This window comes from Ursus arctos, unplaced genomic scaffold (assembly GCF_023065955.2).
Source record: "Ursus arctos isolate Adak ecotype North America unplaced genomic scaffold, UrsArc2.0 scaffold_22, whole genome shotgun sequence".
Taxonomy (NCBI): domain Eukaryota; kingdom Metazoa; phylum Chordata; class Mammalia; order Carnivora; family Ursidae; genus Ursus; species Ursus arctos.
The window spans coordinates 50,611,040-50,637,856 of NW_026622897.1; the positions used below are offsets into that span (position 1 = coordinate 50,611,040).

General features: G+C 37.7%; 1 protein-coding gene across 2 annotated transcripts in view; it reads left to right on the forward strand.

The window, feature by feature from the left end:
* INTS4 (integrator complex subunit 4) overlaps positions 1-26,817 on the forward strand; it is a 108,241-nt gene that overhangs the window by 10,113 nt on the left and 71,311 nt on the right. For both annotated transcript variants that reach the window (XM_057316675.1, XM_026518179.4), the window contains exons 3-4: positions 11,542-11,659; positions 18,280-18,386. In XM_057316675.1, the coding sequence (XP_057172658.1) occupies positions 11,542-11,659; positions 18,280-18,386 (225 nt within the window). The remainder of the gene's footprint in view (positions 1-11,541; positions 11,660-18,279; positions 18,387-26,817) is intronic.

Here is a 26,817-nt window from a genome sequence, read left to right on the forward strand (position 1 = left end):
AAATGTCACTCTGGAAACAGGATGGAGGATGGAGGAATTGGACGAGGGCAAGATGGGTGTTAGGGTGACCGACTATGAGACTGGTAAGTCTGTAGCAAGGTGATGAAAGCCTGAAGCAGGACAGTTTTAATGGTGAGAAGAACAGTTACTGGAGAGGGCTTCCTGGAGGCAATTTGTTTTAAGCTTACGTGTCAAGGGTACCAGGAGATAATTTTAGAAAGTAGAAGAACTTGGGTAAAGTATCCAGATGGATAAGGAATGTCACTAGGTCAGATACTCTCTTACTCTTTTTGTGCCATTCTTACCTCCTTTTATCTGCTAGGCTTAGTACTTCTGCTCTCTCTGCAGCTCTCTTGTGTTTGGAGGTCTGTGACTCCATTCCAGACCATTGAAAGGCTATATAGTTCTTCTCCTGTCCTCTCTCACTGCAGATTATTTTTGACTGGTATTTGACTAGTCCGTTGTCTCAGAAAGACAATTACTTGATTCTGTGATATTTTAGTAATTTGAAGGCCATAAAATAATTGGTTTTTCTTTATATTCAAAACTGCATTCAGGATCTCCTTTCATTCTCCAATCTACCTTATCTTGGGAAATGGTCCCATTATCAATATAGACCCTTAAATCGGAAACCTGAGAAAGATCCTTTACCTTTTCCTCTCCTCCTATTCTCTTCTTCACTAAGTCTTGTTGATTTTACTTTCAGAATACCTCTTATGTTTCTACCGTAACATATTTTGTTTTATTTCACTTGATTTATTTAGAGAGCAAGAGTGTGTGAGCGGGGGATGGTGGTGGTGCAGCAGCAGGAGAGGGAGAGAGAATCTTAAGCAGACTCCATGCACAGCACAGAACCCAATGCAGGGCTTGATCTCAGGACCCTGAGATCATGACTTGAGCCGAAATCAAGAGTTGGACGCTTAACTGACTGAGCTACCCAGGCTCCCCACATTTAAAATATTTTATCGAGGAATATAACACAAAGAATAGGTAGAAAAATGTCATACAGCCTATTGCTCTATCACACTGTGAACACAGTGTGTAACCACCATCCAGGTCAAGAAATGGAAAATTATCAGCCTCCCATAAGCCTCTTCAGACTCGCTTCTAATGATTTAGATCTTTCCCATAAGATAACCACCACTGTCTTGACATTCAGGGTAATAACTACCTTTCTTTTATTTTTTACCATTAAGCCTACACTCTTAAATACAATTAGTTTTGCCTTTTTTTTTTTTTTAACTTCATATAATTAGAGAATACAGTGTGTATCTTTTATGTGTGGCTTTTGCTCAAAATTCTACCTATATAGATATTCATTCATATCGTTGACGGTAGTTCATTCATTTTTACCACAGCATAAGATTTCATTGTATGAATATACCCTAATTTATTTATCCATTCCATCATTGAAGGACATTTAGGCTGTCTCCACTTTTTAGCCGTTACAGGAAATGGTGCCATGAACATTTTGTACAGGTCTCTTGGTATGCCATGTCTTACATTTCTATATTCTGTATACCCTGGCGTGAAATTACTGAGCCAACTTTTTCAAGGTGGTAGTACCAATTTACACCCCCTGTTGGCGCTGTGAGAATTCCAATTCCATATATTTGCTCACAGTTGGAATTGTGGATCTTTTTCATTTGACAGTTCCTTTGGATGTGTATGGTATATCATTGTGGCCTTAATTTGCATTCCTTGGATATCTGATGAAGTGGCACATCTTTAATATGTTTAATTGGCCGTTTGGATATCTTTTTAGATAATGTCTATTGATGTTTCTTGCATATTTTTCTTTTTCCTTATTGTTTTGTGTGAATTCTTTATATTCCAGTACAAGTTCTTTAATGGCTTTAATGGTTATATGTGTTTTCAAATATCTTCTTCCTTTTAGTCACTCCCACCTTCCCCCACCCCCCACCTTTTAGTCCCTTAGTGTTGTATTTTGATGAAAAGTTCTTAATGTAGTCCAATATGACAATCTTTTCATTTATTTTTCTTCTTTTTCTTACCTGTTTTGCTACCCTGAACTCATTAAGACATTTTGCTACATTTTTACTAGAAGCTTTATTATTGCTTTTCACACATGGGATTGATGTGTATGAATGTTGCTTGGGTATATGGAAATCCAAATGTCCAGCACCTTTTATTGAAAAGGATGTCCTTTCTCCATTGTTCTGCAGTACCACTGTTGTGGTAAATTAAGTGTTTATATATGGGTGTTTCAGGGCTTTCTGTTCTATTCCAGTAGTCTGTCTGTTCTCATGCCAGTGCCATGCTCTCTTAGCATAGCATTATATTAAATCTTTATGTCTTGTAGGACAAGTTCACTCACCTTGCTTTTCTTTATGAATATCTTATTCTTGATCTTTTCATTTTTTTAAAATGAATTTTGATATCAGCTTGTGAAATTCTGCCCCAAAACAAAATTTCTGTTAGGATTTTGTAGGTTTGCGATAACTCTATAGTTCTGATGACATTTAGGGATTGACATTTTACAGTATTGAGTTTTCCAGTCCATAATCGTGGTACATCCCTATTGTTTTAATACTGTTTTATAGTTTTTGGCATGGAGATTTTGTTCATTTTTGCTAGTTATTCCTAGATATTTAATATTTTGTTATTGTAAATAATATTTTTTATTTTTATTTTTTATTTTATTTTTTTTAAAGATTTTATTTATTTATTCAACAGAGATAGAGACAGCCAGTGAGAGAGGGAACACAAGCCGGGGGAGTGGGAGAGGAAGAAGCAGGCTCATAACGGAAGAGCCTGATGGGGGGCTCGATCCCGGATCGCCGGGATCACGCCCTGAGCCGAAGGCAGACGCTTAACCGCTGTGCCACCCAGGTGCCCCAATATATATTTTTTAAAGATTTTATTTATTTATTTGACAGAGAGAGAGACAGCCAGCGAGAGAGGGAACACAGGCAGGGGGAGTGGGAGAGGAAGAAGCAGGCTCCCATCGGAGGAGCCTGATGTGGGGCTCGATCCCATAACGCCGGGATCACGCCCTGAGCCGAAGGCAGACGCTTAACGACTGTGCCACCCAGGCGCCCCTGTAAATAATATTTTTTTAATTTCATTTTTTAACACTACATAGCTGATATTCAGAAATGCAGTTTACTTTTATTTATTAACTCATATATCTTACAACCTTACTTAACAATTTTAATAAATTATATGTAGATTATTTTGAATTTTTTACAAATAATCATCAGCAAATAATGACTTTAATATTAAAGTAATGATACCAGCTATCTTTTGATTGTAGTTTGTGTGGTATACCTGCTTCTACCTTTATTTTCATCTTTTTTATGTCTTTTTGTTTTAGATAAGACCTATGTAAATAACATGTAGTTTTTTATTTTTATTTATTTACTTTTAAAGATTTATTTATTAGAGAGCAAGCAGGGGAAGGGGCAGAGGGAGAAGAAGACAAGCAGACTCCCCATTGAGCAGGGAGCCTCAAGTGGGGCTCAATCCCAGGACCCCAGATCATGACCTGAGCCAAAATCGAGAGTTGGATCCTTAGTCACCTGAGCCACCTGGGCTCCAACATGTAGTTCGTTTAAAAAAAAATGTTTTATTTTTAAAATTGATCATTTAGTTCATTACGTTTAATGTAATTACTGATGTATGTGGATTTAAAACTACCCTCTTACTAAATGCTTTATATTTATCTTACTTGTTTAATGTTCTTTTTTTCCTCTTGTTTCTTGCCACCTTTTGAATTTTTAAAAAAATTCTTTGCATCTTTAATTTGGGAGTTAAACATTCTTTTATACTTTTTTACTGGTTAGCCTAGATCTTACAACATAAAATTTTTAAAAATTTGAAGTGAACTTTTTTTTTTTAAGGTTTTATATATTTGTCTGACAGAGAGGGTGTACAAGCAAGGGGGAGAGACAGAGAGAGAGGGAGAAGCAGGCTCCCCCAGGAGCAGGGAACCTGATGTGGGGCTCAATTCCAAGACCCCTGAGCCGAAGATAGATGCTTACCAACTGAGTCACCCAGGCACCCCTGAAGTGAAATTTTTTAAAATTTTATTTTATTTTTATCAAAGTGTAATACAATAGGAATTCTTGACTTGCCAAAGTCAAATGTTATATGGCACAATAACCATTTTGGACAGTGCAAGGACTTACCTCCGTTTATCCATCTTCCTGACTTATATGCGTGTATAATATATATTTTAAATCTCCATTTTTCATTCTGTAAGACAGTGTGGTATTTTTTGTTTTTGTTTTTGTGTTTTTTTGAGAGAGAGAGAGAGAGCACATGCATGCAAGGGAGTCACAGAGGGAGAGGGAGGGAGAGAGAATCTGAAGCTAGCTCCCTGCTCAGTGCAGAGCCTGACACAGGGCTTGATCTTAAAACCCTGAGATCATGCATGACCTGAGCGGAAATCAAGAGTCAGACGCTTAACTGACTGAGCCATCCAGGCGCCCCAAGGCAGTGTTATTTTATATAGGCAATATTCATTTAGATTTACTAAATATTTATCATTTACTTCAATGTATTTATCATTGCTTTTCTCTCCTTCTTGCATCTGTGACTATTCATCTGGGATTATTTGCCTTTTGGCTGAAGAATACCCTCTGATATTTCCATTTATTGTGAGTTTACTGATGAGACTAATTTGTGTTTTTTGTATGGAAAAGTTTTATTTTACTTCAATTCTTGATTTATTTTTATTATAAAAAAATTTTTTTGAAGATTTTATTTATTTATTTATTTGGCAGAGAGACAGCCAGCGAGAAAGGGAACACAAGCAGGGGGAGTGGGAGAGGAAGAAGCCGCCTCCCAGCAGAGCAGGGAGGCTGGTGCGGGGCTCGATCCTGGGACCCTGGGATCACGCCCTGAGCCAAAGGCAGACGCTTAACAACTGAGCAACCCAGGCACCCCTATTATTAAAATTTTTAATTGAATTATAATATATGGTGTTATTAGGTTCAGGTGTGCAGCATTCTTTTTCAACAACTGTATACATTACTCATTGCTCACCACAAGTGCAGTCAATAACTGTCAACGGACATTATTGTAATATTATTGACTATTCTCTATGCTGTTCTTTTCATCTCAGTGACTAATTATTTTATAACTGGAAGTCTGTACCTCTTAATCCCCTTTATTTCACCCCCCAACAACCACCAATTTGTTCTCTGTATTTAAGTCTTTTTGTTTGTTTCATTTGTTTTGTTTTTTAGATTCCACATATAAGTGAAATCATGGTATTTGTTTTTCTCTGACTTAATACCCTCTAAGTCCATCCATGTTGTTGCAAATGGCAAGATCTCACTCTTTCTTACGACTGCATAATAGTCCATTGTGTATATATACCACGTCTTCTTTTCAGTTCTTGAAGGGTGTTTTTGCTGCATGTAGAATTTTAGATTGGCTGTTATTTTCGTTCAGTACTTAAAATTTATCATTGTATTGTCTTCTGCCTTCCATTGTTTCTGTTGAGAAATCAGATTGTCAGTCTTACTATTGATTCTTTGAGGAATAATCTGTTTCTTTGGTTTCTTTTAAGAGTTTTTGCTTAGTATGGTTTTCAGCAATTTTTCTGTCATGTGCCTACATGTGAATTTCTTTTGATGTATCATATTTGGGGTTCATAGTGCTTATTTTATCATCTGTGCCTCGGTAACTTTTCATCAAAGAGGTTCTTGGCCATTATTTCTTCATATTTTGCTTTTGTCTCATTCTCTCCCTCCTCTCCTTTTGGTTCTCCATTTACATGTGTGATAAGCCATCTCATTTTATTCTGTTCTCTTCTGAGTGTTCATTCCTTTATCTCCTCGGGCTTCATTCAAATCTGTGTCTGATAACTCCAATAAATTGATCCCTCTGGCTGTGTCTTATCCTGTCTATTCATGTTGTCTGATTTGCTAGCATGCTTCATTTCTTATCATATTAGGCAGGTGTATTTCCAAATTTGTTTGTAAAAATAATTTGAGGCTTAGGACAACCTATTTTAATCCAGAGAGTATTTGTTTTGGTCTAGAAATCCAGGAAAAATTCTCATTTCAGGAATTAAGATGATTCAGAGCTGACCTGCAGTCCCTACCAAAGTCTATGTATTTTTATTTTGTTCTTACTCATATTGTTGTAGCTTTTTGGGGTCCTAATCCAAAGTGATGGGGTTTATTAGGTTGCCCCTTCTCACCCTCGTACCCTTAGACTTAAACTCTAGCCATTGCCCTTCTGGCCTCATTTGGCTGTCAGAAGCACTGTTTACTTTGCCCTCATTTCTCCATTCCCTCACTCCCCCAGTTGAAGAAAAAACAGCCCCATACTCTAGGCGAACTTTCCTTGCATGATCCTAGTTCTTTAATTCTTCATTTATCTTTTAGTTTTCTAATACTTTCAAATACACATATGTGTATACACGCACCTGCATATGTCTACATAGATACATATATATGTATGTATCTATATGCATATACATTTGTATGTATATGTGTGTTCTCATACACTTTTTTTTGGACATCCATAGTACTTTTTCTAGTTTTCCTCAGCAGAAAGATTGGTCTGAATTATCCAGCCTTGCCCTTAATAGAAGTGGAAGTTTTGCCAATGTCTTTTGCTGGACTATTGCAGTATACCCTTAATTTGTCTCTCTAGTTTTGCCCCTTCCAACCCAATCATTATATTGAGGTTGGATTGATATTTCAAAAATTCAAATCTGTTAATGTCACTCTCTTATTTATAGTTCATCAAAGGATTTTTATTGCTCTTAGGACAAATATTATTCATTTGTTTATTCAACAGTGAACAAATATGTTGAATTCCTGCTTCATGGTAGGCGTTATCAGAGAGATACTTGCCATAATTCTCAAAAAGATGTGCCTGTTAGTCTCTTAAGCCTCGTCTAGGGGCCCCTGGGTGGCTCAGTTGGTTGGGCGTCTGCCTTTGGCTCAAGTCATGATCCCAGGGTCCTGAGATCGAGCCCCTCATCAGGCTCCCTGAGCAGGGAGCCTGCTTCTCCCACTCTTCCCTGCCTGTGCTCTCTCTTGCTATCTCATCACTACCTCTGTCTCTCAAATAAATAAACAAAATCTTAAAAAATTGCCCGTTTTTTCAGTTCTGAACGTTGTAATATTCTTTCATGACTCAGAGGATTGATTCATTCTTTTTCCTCTGCCTCAAATTAGGTCAGGATCTCTTTGACCGTAATATGTAGTTATTCTAAAGTCCTGTCTGATATGTGATATGCTTTCATAGAACTCTGTGTTTTTTTCTTTACAACTTTGTAATTACTAAATGGATGTTACTTGATAAATGTCTGCCTTGCCCATTAAACTTTAAGTTCCGCTTGGGCAGTGTATCCCCATGGCCTGGTATGGGGTGGCTCCGAGTGTGCCGGAAGTCCATGTTGAACAGATAAGTGGATGAATTATTTACTGACTGAATTAAGGAGAACACTTGGCTCTTCCTTTTCTTGTACTCTTACTTTTATCAGAATGTACATAGTGCTTTCTTGGCATTTTGCTAGTCACTTTTGTGGCTCACAGGCCAGTTGGGGGAATACACAATCGCAAGTAAATAGAATGCACTGTAGGGAAGGGCATGATAAAGGGTTGTTCCAGGTTCCATGTCCAGTTCAGGGATCAGATATGACTTCCTGGGGTTAATACACTTAAGGGACAGGAGTGGGTGGGTGTGGGAGAAAGGGAAGGCAGCCTCAGTAGAGGACTCGTCTTAAGTGGAATTACAGAAGCTTAAAGCAGCATGGCATCACTGGTAGGGAATTGTGGGAGCTGACATAGTGGCCAGATTTGCGGGCCTTTGTGGTATGCTGAGCGGCTCAGACTTCTTCTGTAGAAAACTGGGAGCTTTCGAAGGGTTGTATATATTTTTGTAGAGTTAAAAATTTTATGCTCTTTTTTAAAAATTACAGCAGTTTGGGGCACCTGGGTGGCTCAGTCAGTGAAGTGTCTGCCTTCGGCTCAGGTCATGATCCCAGGGTCCTGGGATCAAGCCCTGCATCAGACTCTCTGCTCAGCGGGGAGTTGCTGCTCCCTATCCTCCCCCCCCCCCCCCGCCACTTGTTCTCTCTCGCGTGCTCTCTCTCTGTCAAATAAATAAATAAAATCTTAGAAGATAAATTACAACAGTAATATTTATTGTAACAAATTCAAGCACTGAAGAAGTGTGTAAAAGAATGAGATTTGTCTCTGCAAATAAAAAAGTTTTAAAAATGGGGCTCCTGGGTGGCTCAGTCAGTTGAGTGTCCGACTCTTGACTTCAGCTCAGGTCGTGATCTGATGGGTTGTGGGATTGGACCACATTGGGCTCTGCGATCAGCAGGGAGTCTGCTTGAAAGATTCTCTCCCTCTGCATCTACCCCCTGCTGCCCCGGCTCACACATTCTCTGTCTCTCCAAATAAATGAATAAATCTTTTTTCTTGTTGTTTGTTGGGGTTTTTCGTTTGTTTGTCTTTTAAAATTTATTCATTTGACAGAGAGAGCATGAGCAGCAGAGGGAGAGGGAGAAGCAGGCTCCCCGCTGAGCAGGGAACCTGATGTGGGACTTGATCCCAGGACCCTGGGATCATGACCTGAGCCGAAGGCAGATGCTTAACCAACTGAGCCACCCAGATGCCCCAATGAATAAATCTTAAACAAAAAAAAGTTAAAAAATAAAATGTGCTCTCCAGAGATTACTCTAGAGCAAATCACTGCTAACAGTTTTGTATGCATTTTTCTAGAGTTTTACATACAGCATTTTAGAATTTCCCATATTCTGAGTTTGCACCTTTCTTCTGCCTGGAACTCACTTCCCTAAATCTTCCTGTGGCTCTCTCTCTGACTCAGTTAAGTGTCCTTTCAAAAGTGGGTCCTCAGAGTGAACATTCCTCACTGTCCTATCTAGAATAGCCTCCCCACATTACTCTTTAACCCACTGCACACTTTATTTTTCTTCAGAATGTTTACCATGTGAAATCATACGTTCTTTTGCTGGTCTTAGTCATTTGACTATAAGATCTGTGGGAGCAGGAATTTCTTCTGCTTTATTGACCATTGTATCCCCAGTAACTAGAATGATGCTTGGCACATAGTAGGTGCTTCTCGTATGTATGTTGAATGAATAAATTAATTACCATTTTAGATAGAATACAGTACTTTCATGTGATTTTTTTCCAAAAAGTTAACTTTTGTTTGGTAGCTTCACAAACACACAAAAGGAGAGAAAATAATATGAGCTTTCAGGTCTTCTTCATCCAGTTTCAGTGGTTATCAGCCTTTTGCCATTCTTCAGATTATGAGACTGACGCACTGCCCACCGCGCCAAGAAGGCCGCTTGCCATTCTTGTTTTGATGCATTTCCCCCCACTTTTTGGAGGTAGAACAAATCTGAAGCAGGGTATTATTTCACTTGTGTATACCTAATTATCTATGTTTAACAAATAAAGACTTATTTTAGGACTGTAAAATAAATCCACAACAATCTTTAATAGCATATAATATCTAGTCCATGTTCAGTTTTCACTGATTGTCTTTTTTTAAAGATTTATTTTATTTTTAGAGAGAGAGCGTGTGTGTGTGTGTACACATGTGCATTTGCATGGGGGAGGGGCAGAGGGAGAGGGAGAGAGAGAATCCTCAAGCAGACTCTGCACTGAGCAGGGAGCCCTACATGGGGCTCAATCCCAGGACCCTGAGATGATGACCTGAGCCTAAATCAAGAGTTGGACACTTAACCAACAGAGCCACCCAGGCCCCCCTCACTGATTGTCTAGAAGAAAACTTTATACAGTTTGTTTGTTCAAAGCAGAATTCACACATTGCATTTGGTTTAACTTACCTATCTTTTTAAGTCTCTTTTAAAAGTCTGTAGCATTTTTGCCCTCCACCTTTTTTTTCATTCCCATGCCATTTTTTTTGTTTTTTGTTTTTTGTTTTTTATTTAAAAACCAGGGCATGTACCCTGTGGAACTTCCAATATTCTAGACTTAACCTTTCATGTGTTTTTATTTGCTCTTTATGGTACTCATCTGAGTACCATATTCACAGCGGTGCCGTTTGGTTTTATTACCCTCTGCATGAAAGGATTGATGATCAGAGAGAGGAAGGGAGGAGGGCACTGATACCTGACTGCGTCCTATGTGCCGTTCCTATGCTAGTCATTTTCCTCTCAGTGCCCTCTGAGGTTGTTACTAGTCCCATGTGACAGACTAGGCTTACAGAGGCTAATTAGCCTGTTAAAGACATAGAGCTTATGTCAAGGCATAGTGAGTCCAGGCTTTACACCTAGATCTGGCTAATTTCAAAGCCCTTTCTCTTTCTTACAGTTAAGGTCTCAAGAAAACGACTTTTCCAAGGGTATATACATGGTAAGAAGAGTGCCAGGATTCTAGGTCTTCCTACCCTGTATCTGTTGCTTCTTCGCCTACTTCAGGTCTCCTTGGTGTGCTTTATCACTTGCTTAGAAACTGTAGGTGGGAGCTGGGGAGTTGGTCATATCTAGAAGGCACTTCATCTTTTGAGCATACATTTAAGTAATTTTGTCTTTTGTATAGAAATGTGCTGACCTAATCTTAGCATTGGCGAGGTCCTTTTTTTTTTTCATTTCATATATATGTATGTTCAATATGTGTATCTACAAAGTGCCACATGTTGTGCTTCATACTTGAGATATGGTGATGAACAAAAGGACATGTTCCTTTTTGACTTTGGGAAAAATTTCTCACCATGGGAATGTTGGTGCAAATTGGAGACCATCTCCCAGTATTGTGGCCGAAAGGGCAAGACTGCTCATTTCTTAGTCTCCCTTGCACCTGCGGTGCAGGCACAAGCCCTAGACCCAGCCAATTAGATTCACTAGCCTCAGACTTCTAATCAGGATGTGGTGATCCAAAAAAGCAGGTAGGGTGAGAGATTGTTTCTGGTGATAGCTGTGGTAGCTGCAGCACCCGGTTTCCAGAGGCTCCAGGAGCAGTGGTGCTGGCGGCAATGTTGGGTGCCCAGTGCTGGCAGTGTTGGTGGGGCAGCTTGCCGCGCCTCATGTCTGATGTAGCCGCACAGTGGAGGAAGGGTACTTTTAATCCTAAAAGTATGTTTCTGGTTGGAAGGTAATGGTATCAGGGCACTTGGGTGGCTCAGTTGGTTAAGGTCTGCCTTCGACTCAGGTCGTGATCTCAGGGTCCTGGGATCAAGTCCGGCATCTGGCTCCCTGCTCAGCAGGGAGTCTGCTTTTCCCTCTCCCTCTGGGCCTTCTCCCGGCTTGTGCTCTCTCTTGCTCACTCTTTCTCTCTCAAATAAATAAATAAAATCTTTTAAAAAAAAGGAGAATGTAATGGTATCAGGAAGGCATAGAAAAATTCCCATTCACTTTACAGTAATTTAGGTGTGATGTACTCATTGAGGAAAGCTCTTTCCCCTGGATTTTATAAGATTAATTTTTCAGAAATAAAAGCCTCAGAATACTTGGACCATTGAATCGCTTTTGAGATGTTAGTTTCCCATGTTCCTTTTTGTTGGTTAGCTGAGACTAGAGCATCAAGGTAACAACAGCTTCTTTTATTGCAGGAGAATGATCCATCTGTGAGACTGAAAATTGCATCATTGTTGGGTTTATTATCAAAGACTGCAGGATTTTCACCAGACTGCATTATGGATGATGCCATTAACATCCTGCAGAATGAAAGTAAGTTTTAATTTAAAAGCTATATAATCAGAGCAAAAGTCTTTAGTTCCATCTATATAGAATTTAGGATGAAACTTTCTTGTGTTGGTTGTTATTGAAAAGGAATTTGAGTATGATGCAATAAAACACGTACATATATTTACATTAGAGATAAAGTACAGTTTTTCTCTTGAATAGCTATCATTTATTGACTTCTACCAAGTGCCATATACTTAAGGTAGGTTACATATGATAGAAGGTACATATTATTGTCCCTGTATTTTAGGTGGGGAAACTGAAGCTCAGAGAAGTTAACGAACTTGTTCAGGGTTGCACCATATGTGACAGAATGATGTTTTATATGTATGTGGTGTTTTGTTGACTATACCTTGCTAATTCAAACCATGAGAGGTGCTGCCCTGGTCATGTAATCTCTCATAGTTTAGTTCCTATAAAAGTGACATCTAGCTCTCACATGTTATTATTTTCCTATTTGTTCCTCATGGATGCCCACTAAAATTATTCTCGGCTTTTAGGTGAAATGGAAAACTATTTCACCTTTAAAATTCTTTTGATTATTTATCTGGTTTTATTTATGCACAAGATTCTGTTACAGAGTTAGTGCCTTGCTTGCTTTAATATTTATTTTAAAATTAAATTAAAAGAAACCCATTGTTGCTGTTTTCTGAAAATATTATGATTTTGTGAGAATTGATTATAGTTTCAAAGAATAGTTTTATTTCATCTTGGGGTATACATATTTAAAGAAATGTGACTTTACATATTGGACAACATGTAGTTTATAAATGTAAGAGATTATTGGAGTAATAAAGGGCCAGGAAACTCAGAGACGATCCAAGTTCGTTTATTGTACAATCTTTAATAACAAATATCTTACATATGTGACCCATTGGCTGAAGTTGAGAATTTTAAAAATGTGTTAGAAATAACTTCATATTAAAATTTTACTTGTACTGAATTTTGACCGAAGATTTTTAATTCACCAAAAACAAAGAATATACCTTTAAAAAATTTTTCCAGAGGGGAGTCTGTTTTAATGAAATGCTAATGTAAAGACAATAAAAAAAATTTTTAAATAATCTACTTCTCTAAAACAAGGTTTTACATGTTGCCTTTTACTTATATACGTTTCGTATGTTTGTACTTACAGTGAATGTACTATTTTGTGTTTTACTATACTCAATGTTAAATTTTTTCCATGTTTCTATATCACCTTCATAATATTTGAGGTGTCGATAATATGTTAAATACTAACTGATACAGTAGCATGTTTCTAAGTTTTTGCTCTTGCAGATAGTGGCAAGAAAATTAAATGTATCACCTGGATGGCTCAGTCGGTTCAGCGTCTGCCTTCAGCACAGGTTATGATCTCAGGGTCCTGGAATCAAGTTCTGCATCAGGCTCTCTGCTCAGCGGGGAGTCTTCTCTCTCTACCCCTCCCCCCTGTTCATGCTCTTTTTCTGCTTCTCTCTCTAATAAATAAATGAAATCTTTAAGAAAAATAAAAAACAAAAACACCAAAACAATTACATTGCCTTAGTACAATTGTATTCTTTCTTTCCATGGAAAGTTCTTATAGAAGCTGGCTGTATACCTGTAAGAAATTCACACTTTAAGGTTCGGGATTTCATAGAGCCATAGACTTAATCAGCTATAAATGGCCTTATAGAGATCATCGTGTCTAATTCCTTCATTTTGCAGATGATAGAAACTTAGTTCCAGAGAGATGAAGTGAGTCGAAGTGAGTTCATTTAGCTAAGGAGTAGCAGAACTGAGAACTTAGGCAGTGCTCTTTCTTACAGACCATGGTTTAACTGAAACACTTTGTGTCTAAAATAGAAACATTGTAAGACTCATTTATGGAACATAAGAAGTAGGAAGATTGGTAGGAGAAGAAAGTGGAGAAGAAGGGGGGGGGGTAAACAGAAGGGGGAATGAACCAAGAGAGACTATGGACTCTGGGAAACAAACTGAGGGCTTCAGAGGGGAGGAGGGCGGGGGAATGGGATAGGCTGGTGATGGATATTAAGGAGGGCACATATTGCATGGTGCAGTGGGTGTTACATGCAATTAATGAATCATGGAACTTTACATCAAAAACTGGGGATATACTGTATGGGGACTAACATAATATAATAAAAAAATTATTAAATAAAAAAATAAAAAAAACATTTTAAGAGTTAATTTGGATGCAAACCTCATCCTAACCTTAAAAAAGAAAGAGACTCAAATTATGCAGTATACATGGAAATAGCTGTTTTGCTTTTTGTTAAATATTCTAAGGTTTCTTTCTTTTTTTTAAAGTATTATTTACTTATTTAATTATTTCAGAGAGAGAGAGAGAGAGAGCACACAAGCAGGAGGGGCAGAGGGAGAGAGAATCCTAAGCAGACTGAGCATAGAGCCTGATATGGTTCTCAATCCCACAACCATGAGATCACGTCCTGAGCTGAAACCAAGAGTCAGATGTTTAACTGACGGAGCCACCCAGGTGCCCCTGTTTTTTTCAGGAAGAGAGAGAGAGAGAGTGTGAGCGTGCGTCAGTGGGAGTGGAGGGGCAGAAGGAAAGGGAAAGAATCTTGAGCAGACTCCACGCTGAGTGGTGTTATATAGGGCCAGGGAACTCAGACAGTCCCTCGATCTCATGACCCCGAGGTCATGACTGAGTTGAAACCAAGAGTTAGGTGCTCAACTGACTGAACCATCCAGGCACCCCATTCTAAGTTTCTTACTTAATTGTCTCAGAGATTTAATCTAGGTCTCCTGGTTTCTAGTTCCTGGCCTACCTAGATTCAGAGTAGAAGATAGAACTGGGAGGGACCATAAAGATCATCTAGTTCAGGCCCTTTATTTCATTGCTGAGGAACATGAACTACAGGGATGTAAAGTGATTGCTAAAGTCACCCTGTATTTGTGGCTTAGAGTAAGGCACAAACTAGAATTAGAAGTCTTTCATTTATCAGTCTAGTGTGCACTTTCAAATCCAACCGTGTGGGCCACCCTCTGGACCAGAAGTCCTTCATTTCAGTTCATTAGATGTATGAGTTGCTCTGGACTAGGCACTTTGAGGGTGTCAGGCATCTCTGCCTCTCTAGTACATGTTACACCATCAATGAAAACACAAAGCTTGTAGAGCAGGTATAATTAGATAACTGTGGGAACAGAAGAGAAGGTGAGATGAGTGCTGACTGGTGGAGTCTCGAAAGGCTTAGTGAAGAGTTACATTTGAAAAGGCAGAGGTGGGCAAGAGTAGTGTCAAGAAGTAGGAACATCGTGATAAAAGGTAGAGAACCGGGTAAGTATAAGAGATATTTGAAAAACTGAATTGTTTTCATGAGAAATCATCAGGAAGTGAGGGGCCTTAGGAGGATAAACTGGTAAAGTGTTTTGAAGCCAAAAGGTAAGTAGTCTTGAGTGCTGAGGATTTTGAATGTTACTTTGTAGGCACTGGGAACCATGTGAAGTTTTTTTGAGCAAGGGCATGGAATAATCAAGTCTAGTTTTAGAAAGGTAACTTGGTGACTCTGAGGAATTTTGTTTGATGAACTAGATCATTTAGAGAAGAAATGTTGAGGATTTATTTATTATCCATGTGGAGATATTCATCCAACCTGTAGTTGTAATATAGGTCTGCAACTCAGGAAAGAGACTAGGGCGTAAGATTTAGATTAGATTTGTGATTTATCAGAAGCAAGAGTTAAGCTTAAAAAGGCTTAGCCAACAGGGCACCTGGGTGGCTCACTTTGTTGGGCATCTGCCTTCAGCTCGGGTCATGATCTCAGGGTCCTGGGATCAAGCCCCATATAGGGCTCCCTTCTCAGCAGGGAGTCTGCTTCCGCCTCTGCCCAACCCCTCTCCCCTACTTGTGCTCTCTCAGTCTCTCTCAAATAAATAAAATCTTAAAAAAGTTTTAGTTAACTTTTCATGGATGTTATGTAGAATCATTTTGTACAGGTAAAGGGTGGTGTGGTAGTGTTGGAGATTTCTTCATGTCTCTCCTTTGTTCTAGAAGTACCTTTTCTCCTTGTGGCCTCTTTTGTATTGGATACTTGATGATCTTCGGTTTTGCGTTTAAATTTAAGACAAGGAACTAAAAAGCTGATTGGTAGTTCTGTGTGAAGTTCTGTGTCAATTGGTAGCCTCTGTACTAGGATGATCCTCTTTGGAGGACTTTTAAATGTTTGTGTCTTTCATGTTTTTCTGTGGGGCCCATCAGTTTTTCCATTTCAGAGTTCATGAATCTCCTGCTGGGAAGACAGACAGATGCCTGACTGCAATGTTTTTTGGAGTCAAAGCTGCTGAAGGGGGCTAAGGAGAGAGGGGAAGTGTCTCATTTATCAGTATGTTACTATCTCTTAATCTCCTCTTCTTCACTATGTCTTCCCCCCTGCCCTCATCTGATGTCCCCCAAATTGGGAATTTTCTAGTCTAATTTCTGTATATAATGAACTTCCTATTTCAGTCGCCACTTGGCTGTGTAGTATAGGGAGGGAGGCAGAGGTCCATCTGCTTCTTACAGAGACCTCAGATAAATCCCTGCCTTATCCCCAGTTTTTGCTTTTTGTTGTTGTTGCTATAAATCTCCCAATTCCTGAATCTTTTTATGGTGCTATGGCTAGAATTCATTTGCTTTGTAGGGATATCCTCTTCAGTAGGCATTTACTATTAGATTTCTCCATTTTGCCAGAGCTTTTTTTTTTTTTTTTCCAATCTGTGATGTTTTTTATCTCTGAAAAATTTGCCTTTCTTAAGTACTTACCTTTATTCCTATGAGGTTTGTTTTTATTTTTGTTTTTTGTTTTTCATGGTTTTTTTGGTCTGTGTAGGTTTATACTTTTTAATTTCTTTACTCTTATACTAATGAAGTTTTAGAAAGAATAATAGAAGATGGGTTCACTCTATTATATTTAACTAGAAGTCTTATTAAGAGGTTATGTAGCCAGTGTTATGTTTTGTTTTGTTTTGTTTTCTTTCTTTCTTTCTTTTTTTTTTTTTTGAGATCTTATTTTTAAGTAATCTCTACCCCCAGTGTGGGGTTTGAACTCAGAACCCTGAGATCAAGAGTTGCATGCTCAACCGACAGGCAGCCAGGTGCCCCCCATCCGTGTTTTCTGGGCTTTAGTCATTTTATATGTGATCTACACCATTTTTGACATACTTGTTTCACATCTGTACTGTGATTTACTTCATATTTTTCTTTTTTTTTTTTTTTTTTTTTTTTAAGATTTTATTTATTTATTTGACAGAGATAGAGACAGCCAGCGAGAGAGGGAACACAAGCAGGGGGAGTGGGAGAGGAAGAAGCAGGCTCACACCGGAGGAGCCTGATGTGGGGCTCGATCGCGGATCGCCGGGATCACGCCCTGAGCCGAAGGCAGACGCTTAACCGCTGCGCTACCCAGGCGCCCCTACTTCATATTTTTCTTAAATGGACAATTTTTTTTAGTTAATTTAAAGAGACTATCTTAATGGGTAAAAGGCAATTAGTGTCACATGACATTAATAGATAGTAACTACAATTTTTATTATGAACATTAAAACATACATAATTATTAATGTAAAAATGATTATCCGAATGCTGCCTAAAATCCTCTTGTATACAGCCAGCATGAAAAGAACCATAATTTGGAACAATAAAAGAGAATTTAGACAAAGAAGAGAATCTGGCTGATTGATACTGATTTATTTGGATTTGGCTATTTGCCCACTCACTAAACCTTCATTGAGCATATAATAAGTTGTGCTAGGTTCAGAGAATACCAAGATGAATAAGACACAATCATTGCCTTCAGGGATCTTTCAGTCTCTTGGTTTAGTCTGATGTGAAAATAAGTATAGGAAAGTGTTAGAGCTGATGTACAGGGTGCAGTGGAAGCACAAAGGAGGAAATAGTTCTTGTTGGGGAAGAAGGAAAAGTTCTGTATAGCAGGTACAAGATTAGTAGGTGCTTCCCGGGGAGTGGGGTTGAGAATGGAGTTGGGTGTGGGTGGAGGCATTCTAGGGAAGTTAGCCTGAGCAAAGATAGGGGGAGATGAAATCATAAGTAATTGGAAAAAAGGGTGCTAGAGGAGATAAAGAAATGAGGCTAGAAAGGCAGGCAGAGCTAGACCTCATGGAAGGCCTGGTATGTATGTGTGTATGTATGCCCTGCTAAGGAATTTGGATTTTATCTGGAAGGCAGTGAAAAGCCCTTGAGTTAATCAAGCACTAATCAGTTTTGGAGTACTGTACCCAGTCTTGTGGAGGATTCATGTTTTATTATTTTATTTTTTAAAAAGATTTTATTTATATGAGAGACAGAAGCAGGGAGAGGGGCAGAAGGGGAGAGAGAGGGAGAAGCAGACTCCCCATTGAGGGGCCCAACGGAGGGCTCAGTCTCAGGACCCCTGAGATCATGACCTGAGCCGAAGTTAGGTGCTTAACTGACTCAGCCACTCAGGTGCCCCAGATTCAAAGTTTTAGACATGAGCCCTTCAGGAACTTAGCTTTTGGTTGAGGGGAATTCAAGGATCAAATAGAGGAACCTTGCTAACAAAAATTTACATTTTTTACCCAAGTAAAGTTTCCCTAGTGATCTCCTTTTGAAATTCTGCAACCCAACTTTTCATCTTCCTTTTTAGAGTCTCATCAAGTCTTAGCTCAACTGTTGGACACTTTACTTGCAATTGGCACTAAACTCCCAGAGAATCAAGCCATCCAGATGCGGTTAGTTGATGTAGCCTGCAAGGTAAGAGCATAATGGTTAAATACAGGGTTGCTTCTTTCTTGAATAGTTTGCATTGCCTGAAGGTGTAGTATGAGCTGTAAGATCTGCTTAGCTCCATCCTGAATCTGTAACTGAGATTTGCCAAGGACGTTTAATGGTTTTAAGAGCTGCCTCATCCTTTTTTTTCTTGATGTTGGATTAGGTATAAAGCTGAGCAATTTGTTACAAAATGAACTTCCTCATCCTGCCAAAAGAAATGAAAATTATTGTAGTAGGGGTCATGTATATGTGCTTAAATAATTACATGCACACTGCTAGTTAGGGTAGTTTGTATCTAGCTTTTTATGTGTTCTCTGCAGTCCTTTAGGTGAGTACTGTTATCCCTGTTTTTTACAGAGGTGGCCATAGCAGTTTAGGGAGTTTAACTTGCCCAGTCTTTCACAGCTGGGTAGTGGCAGAACCAGGATGTAAACTCTAGTTACTCTGATTCTAAAGCCCATGTTCTTTTTGTTACGCTTTATTGCCTCAATAGGCAGACCAACAAAGAAACAAATGTTGGGCAAGATTTTTTTTAGTATTTTTCTAACTATAAAAGAAATACATGTGTATTAGTTGTGCCTTTTGATTTAATAAGGACCTTTAATTAGCTGCCTTTTGTACATAACGGCTTCTAAACCTTGCAGGATTGGTTTTACTTTTAATCTTTCTGATGAATTTATTTTGAGAATATAAGAAGACAAATGTATTTGAATTGTGGAAGAATATTATATTTATGGAATTAGAAAACTATTTCTGAGCCCCAGGAAAAAGAGTGTTTCATTTATCTTAATAAACAACAACAAACAAAGCCAAAGCACTTTGACAAGTACAATATTAAAAGCCTAAGTGGAAAAAACTAGGGCTTGTGTGTTTGAGAAAGTATATATCCATGTAAGAGAATAACATGTCTGTGAGGGTGTGCTTGTGAGAAAAATGTCCTATGAAGTGGATTATTATGCTTGAGATAAGTTTCTTCAATTTGCTTTAAATAAACATTTTATTATAAAAATTTATATTCAAGATTAAAGAACTACACTTATAATTCACTGTCCAGAGGTGACCATTATTAGCCTTTTGGTGTATTGCTTTCTAATTTTTTTCTGCACATAGATCATTACTACTTTTTAAACATACAGCTCTAATCATAATTTATATATAATTTTGCATTTTGCTTTTTCATTGACATTATAACAGATATTTTATATATTGTAGACCTTTTCAATGGGTATATGATATTTTGTTCAATAATTAAACTATAATTTACCTAACCATTCTCCTATTGTTGGACATTTGTATTGTAATACTGCAGTGAATATTGTTAGTCTAAAATATTTTCTGTGTTTAGGTTTATTTCCTAAACATAGTAGAATTACTAGTTGAAAGCATTTAGGATTTTTTTTTTAAGGCCCTTGATACTTCTTGCCAAATTGGTTCCCAAAGTGTTCCAGTTTGTGTGACCACCAGCAGTATATGAGAGTGCCTAATTTCACTGTATCACTCTAGCATTGGATATTACTTTTTTTTTCCCCCATTCCCCTTCACCCATTTTGCCCATTCCTCCAACCCCTCCCCTCTGGCAACCATCTGTTTGTTCTCTGTATTTATAGGTCTGATTCTGCTTTTTGCTTGTTTATGGTTGGTTTGTTTTCGATTCCATGTGTAAGTGAAATCATACGGTGTTTATCTTTCTCAGTCTCACTTATTTCACTTAGCAAATATCCTCTAAGTCCATCCATACTGTGGTAAATGGCATGTCTCATCCTTTTTTTGTGGCTGCATAATACTCCAGCGTGCCCACATGTGGTGTGTGTGTGTGTGTGTACATGTGCACACACATAGATACACTGTATCTTCTGTGTCCACTCATCTAACTATGGACACTTAGGTTGCTTTCATATCTTAGCTATTGGAAACAACGCTGCAGTAAACATAGTGAAGCATATATCTTTTTGAATTAGTGTTTTCATTTTCTTTGGGTAATACCCAGTAGTAGAATTATTAGATTGTATGGTATTTCTGTTTTTAATTTTTTGAGGAACCTCCATACTGTTTTTTACAGTGATTGTACCAATTTAAATTCCCACCAACAACGTATGATCCATATCCTTGTCAACACTTGTTATTTCTTGTCTTTTTTATTTTCACCATTCTAACAGGTATAAGGTGATACCTCATTGTGGTTTTGATGTGCATTTCCCTGATGACTAGTGATGTTGAGCATCTTTTCATGTTATCTTTTGGGAGTCTGTTTGTCTTCTTTGGAAAAATGTCTATTCATGTCCTCTGTCCAACATTTTTTTTTTTAAAGATTTATTTATTTGAGAGAGAGCACATGAGCAGGGGACAGGGGCAGAGGCAGAGGGAGAGGCAGACTCCCTGCTAAGCTGGGAGCCCAATGTGGGGCTCGATCCCAGGACCCTGGGATCAACCTGAGCCGAAAGCAGATGCTTAATTGACCGAGCCACCTAGGCACCCCACCTCTGTCCATTTTTTAATTGGATTGTTTTTTGGTGTTGAGTTGTGGAAGTTCTTTATATATTTTGGATATTAATCCCTTATTGGATATATCATTTGCAAATATCTTCTCCCATTTAGTAGGTTTCCATTTTGTTTGATGGTTTCTTTTGCTGTGCAAAAGCTTTTTCTTTTGTTGTAGTTCTAGTAGTTTATTTTTGCTTTTGTTTCCCTTGCCTTAGGAGACATATCTGGAAAAATGTTGCCATGGCCTATGTCAGAGAAATTACTGTGTATGTTCTAAGATTTAGTCATTTCAGGTCTCATTTAGATCTTTAATCCATTTTGAGTTTATTTTTGTGTATGGTGTTAGAAAGTGGTCCAGTTTAATTCTCTTATGTGTAGCTGTCTAGTCTTCCCAACGCCATTCACTGAAGATACTGTCTTTTCCCCGTAATATTTTCCACAATATGTCCATATCACCCAAAGTGATCTACAGATACGATGCAGTCCCTGTCAGAATACCAACAGCATTTTTGACAGAACAAATGATATTAAAATTTGTATGGAACCACTAAAGACCCTGAATAGCTAAAGAAATCTTAAGAAAGAAAAAACAAAGCTGGAGGTATCACAATTTCACATTTCAAGATATACTACAAAGCTGTAATAACCAAAACAGTATGGTACTGGCACAAAAATAGACACCTAGATCAATGGAACAGAATAGAAAGCCCAGAAATAAATCCACACTTATCTGGTCAGTTAATCTATCACATGACAAAGGTGTGGATATTAATGTTTTAAAACAGAAGGGACTCCTGGAAGGCCTAGTCGGTTAAGCATCTGCCTTCAGCTCAGGTCATGATCCCAGGGTCCTGGGATTGAGTCCCACATCGGGTTCCTTGCTCATTGGAGAGCCTGCTTCTCCTTCTGCCTCTGCTGCTCACCCTGCTTGTGCTCTCTCTCTCTGTATCTCTCTCTCTCTGACAAATAAAATCTTTAAAAAACCAACCAAACAAAAAAACAGAAGACAAACCTGTTAATTTGGTAGGAGGAAAATGTTTTTCTTTGAATTTCCTTTTTATTTTTTAATTAGTTATTTTTTTAAAACTTTCCATTTTAAAAGATTATTAGTGAGGCTTCATATTTGTGTTTCATTTCTATTTCCTCTCTTCAAATAAACTTTTCATATTCTTTGCTAGTTTCTCTTGTGGGGTTTTGTTTGTTTCTTCACCGTTTGTAGAGGCTTATAATGGAGTAAAAATTTGAACCATTTGAAAATGGTAGATCTGTCAAAAGCTTTGCAGACTCAAGTAAATAAAGACTATGATGCATAGCTGCAGTTAGTATTTATATTGCCTAATGCCATTTTGTTTGTGATTTTGTCGTACAATGTGCTTTGAGATAAGATTCACATACAGTAACATTCACCTTTTTGATAGAAGTAATACAAAGTATGTTCTCTAACCAGAATGAAATGAAATTAGAAATCAGTAACAGAAAGAAATTTGGGAAACCCCTAAATATGGAAATTAAACAACATACTCCTATATCACCAGTGGGTCAAAGAAGAAATCAAAAGAGAAATTAGAAAATACTTGGAGATGAATGAAAATACAACATACAAAATTTACAGGATGTAGCTAAAGCATGCTTAGAGGGAAATTTATTACTCTAAATGCCTATGGTTAAAAAAGTCAAAAGATCTCAAATTCGTAACCTAACCTTCCACCTTAAGACACTGGGAAAAGAAGAATGCACTAAATATAAAGCATGCAGATGGAGGGAAATGAGAAAGATGATTAGAGTGGAAATTAATGAACTAGAGAATAGAAAAACAGTAGAAAAAAAATCAATGAAACCAAAAGCTTGTTCTTTGAAAAGATCAACAAAATTGACAAACCTTTAGTTATATTGCCCAGGAAAGAAAGAGGGAAGACTCAAATTGCCAGCGTCAGAAAAGAGGGAGCACACATTAATACCCATGTGATAGAAATAATAGAAGATTATAAAAGAAAACTATGAATAACCATATGCTAATAATCTAGGTAACTTAGATGAAATGGACAAATTTCTATAGAGAGACAGACCATCAAAACTAACTCAAGAAGTAGACAATCTGACTAGACCTGTAGTAAGTAAAGTAATTAAATTAGTAATGAGAAAAACAGAAACCTGACAAAAGCTTACGCTCAGATGGCTTCATATCAAACATTTAAATAGATACACCAGTTTTTCACATTCCCCCCAAAAGGAGTGAATACTTCCCAGCTCCTTCTATGAGGTGAGTATGAGCCTAATACTAAAACCAAACAAAGACTTCACATGAAAAACAAACTCTAGACCAATGTTTTTTAGGAATATGGATGCTAGCAGGTCAAATTCAGCTATTTGTAAATAGGATTATACACCATGACTAAATGAGATTTATTCCAGGAATGCAAGTTGGCTCAACATCTGAAAATAAATTAAAAAAAGAATAAAGGACAGAACTCCATGATCATCTCAGAATAGATTTAGCAAAAGCATTTAACAAGATCCAATATAATTTCATTATAAAAATACTTAAAAAAAAAAAAAAAGCCTGCCAGTAGAATAGAACCTCTTCAGCCTGATAAAGGCCATCTGTGAGAAACTGCCAGCTAACATATTAATAGTGAAAGATTGGATGCTTTCTCCACCTAAGATCAGGAGCAAAATAGCTATGTTCTTGTGTCTTATGTCTATTCTACATTGTACTGGATGGAGGTTCTAGCCAGGGCACTTAGGCAAGAAAAAGATATAAAAGGCATCTATCCTGGGAAGGAAAAAGTAAAACTATCCCTGTCTATTCACATGACATGACCTTATATATGAAAAATTCTAAGGAATCCGTTAAAAACCTATTATAAGTAATAAGTTCAGGAAGGTTGTAGGATACAATATCAATGTACAAAAAATCAGTTGTATTTCTGTATATTTGCAGTGAGCAATATGAAAATGAAATTAAGAAAATCCATTTATTATAGCATCAAAACTAATAAAATACTAATACATTTAACAAGAGAAGTACAAAACTTGTACCTGAAAACTATGTGGATTTTCAGAGGGAACCAAGATAGCCAGAACAGTCTTGAAAAAGAACAACACAGTAACAGATTTCAAAACTTACTAAGCACCAAGAGGTAGGTGTAAAGATCAGGGAAATAGAATTGAGAACCCAAAATTAATCCCATGTGTCTTTGGTCAACTGATTTTTGAAGGGGTACCAATACCATTCAATGGAGAAAGAACAGTGTGTTCAACATGTGGTGTTAGGACACCTGGATATCCCCCTGCAAAAGAATGAATTTGGAAACTTCATTAACACCATATGTAAAAATTAACTCAGTGTATCAAAGATCTAAATTTGTCAGCTAAAACTATAAACTTAGAAGAAAACATAGTTGTAGGTTTTCATGAGCATGGATTTGGCAGTGGATTATTAGATATGACAAAAGCACAAGGAACAAAAGAAAAAATAGATAAATTGGATTTCATCAAAATTGAAGAATTGTGATTGGAAGGACACTATCAAGAAAGTGAAGACGGTCTACAGAATGGGAAAAAATATTTGTAAATCATGTCTAATCTCTATGTAAACATCTCTGAGAACCTAACAATAAAAATCCAAATAACACAATTAAAAAACGGGCAAAGGACCTTAATAGGCATTTCTCCAAAGAAAATATACAGGTAGCCAATAAGCAGAAAATAATGCTCAGCATCTTCAGTCATTAGGGAAATAGAAATCAAAACCACAATGAGATGATGCTGTTTCACAACCTTTTGGATTGTTAAAAAAGGCTTGACCATACCAAGGTTTGGTGAGGATTTGGAGTAATTGGAGCTCTCTATTTCTGGTGGAAATGTAAAATGCCTTAGCTGCTTTGGAAAACAGTTCAGCAGTTCCTCAAAAAATTAATGGCTTAGTATATGACCCAGCAGTTCCACTTGTAGCTATGTATCAAGAGAACTGAAGCATATTCACACAAAATTTGTACATAAATGTTTATAGCAGCAATATTCATATTACTTAAAAGATGGAAACAACCCAGATGGCCATCTCAGCAACTGATGAATGGATAAACCAAATACAGTGAATGTTCTTTGACCATAAAAAGGAACGAAATATTAGTATACACTACAGCTGGATGAATCTCGAAAACACGTTGAGTGAAGGAAGCTAGTTACAAAAAACTTACATATATGATTCTGTCTATATGAAATTTCCGTAATGGGTAAATCTAACAGAGACAGAACCAATGAAGACATACAAATGGCTGACAGACACATGAAAAAAATGTTCAAAATCATTAGCCATCAGGGAAATTCAAATCAAAACCACATGGAGATACCACCTTACGCCAATTAGAATGGCAAAAATTGATAAGGCAAGAAACAACAAATGTTGGAGATGACGTGGAGAAAGGGGAACCCTCTTACATTGTTGGTGGGAATGCAAGTTGGTACAGCCACTATGGAAAACAGTGTGGAGGTCCCTCAAAAAGTTAAAAACAGAGCTACCCTATGACCCAGCAATTGCACTACTGGGTATTTACCCCAAAGATACATAGTGAAGAGAAGGGCCATATGCACCCCAATGTTCATAGCAGCATTGTCCACAATAGCCAAACTGTGGAAGGAGCCAAGATGTCCTTCAGCAGATGAATGTGGTCCATATATACAATGGAACATTACTCAGCCACCAGGAAGAACGATTACCCAGCATTTGCAGCAACATGGACGGGTCTGGAGGAGATTATGCTAAGTGAAAGTCAAGCAGAGAAAGATAATTATCATACGGTTTCACTCATTTGTGGAACATAAGGAATAGCAGGGAGATTGGTAGGAGAAGGAAGGGAAGAATGAAGAAGGAGGTAAACAGAAGGGGGAATGAACCACGAGAGACTATGGACTCTGGGAAACGAACTGAGGGTTTCAGAGGGGAGGGGGGTGGGGGATTGGGCTAGGCCGGTGATGGGTATTAAGGAGGGCACGTATTGCATGGTGCACTGGGTATTATACGCAAACAATGAATCATGGAACACGACATCAAAAACTAATGATGTACTGTATGGTGAATAACATAACATAATAAAAATTTTAAAAAAAGGAAAGTCGATTAGTAGGTAGGTACTTAGGGCTGGGATAGATAGAGGAATACGTGACTGGTAGCAAAAGGGCATCTCTTTGTGATGATGAAAATGTTGGAAGATTAACTGTGATGATGATTGTACCCATACATAAATATACCGAAGACCATTGAATTGTGTACGTTAACTGGATGAATTGTGTGGTATGTGAGTTATATTTCAATAAACCTGTTATTATAAAGAATTCACTCTTTGAATTTGAAATGTGGTGAATCTTTCAACATTGTTTCTTTGGCGGTTGTGAATAATGCTGCTGTGAATATTTGTTTACAGGTTTTGGTTGGAAGTATGTTTTCAGTTCTCTTGGGTCTATTTATCCTAGGAATGAAATGGCAGGGCTATTAAACCTATATTTAACTTTTTTGTTAAATTTTTTTTAATTGTGGTAAAATACATATGAATTTTTTCAGTTTAAATATAATTTTTTAAGATTCAAAAAACACGCATAACATAATATTTACCATTGTAATCATTTTAAAGTGTACAGTTCAGTGGCATTAAGTATTTTCTTTCATGCTACCATCTCCATCATTCATTCACCCATCTCTTCACTTCGCAAAACTGAAACTTTATGAGTTAAACAGTAACTTCTCATTCTCCCCTCACTCCCAGTCCTTAGCAAGATGCTAGGTGCCTTTCACCGAGAAAGAGAATTCTGGGAAAGTATTGGGTTGGGGCAAAATCCAGGCACCTCAGCAATTTCAAACTTACCCCCCCCCCAATTATAAAATAATGTAGGGGTGCCTGGGTGGCTTGGTTGGGTGGCTGACTCTTGATTTCAG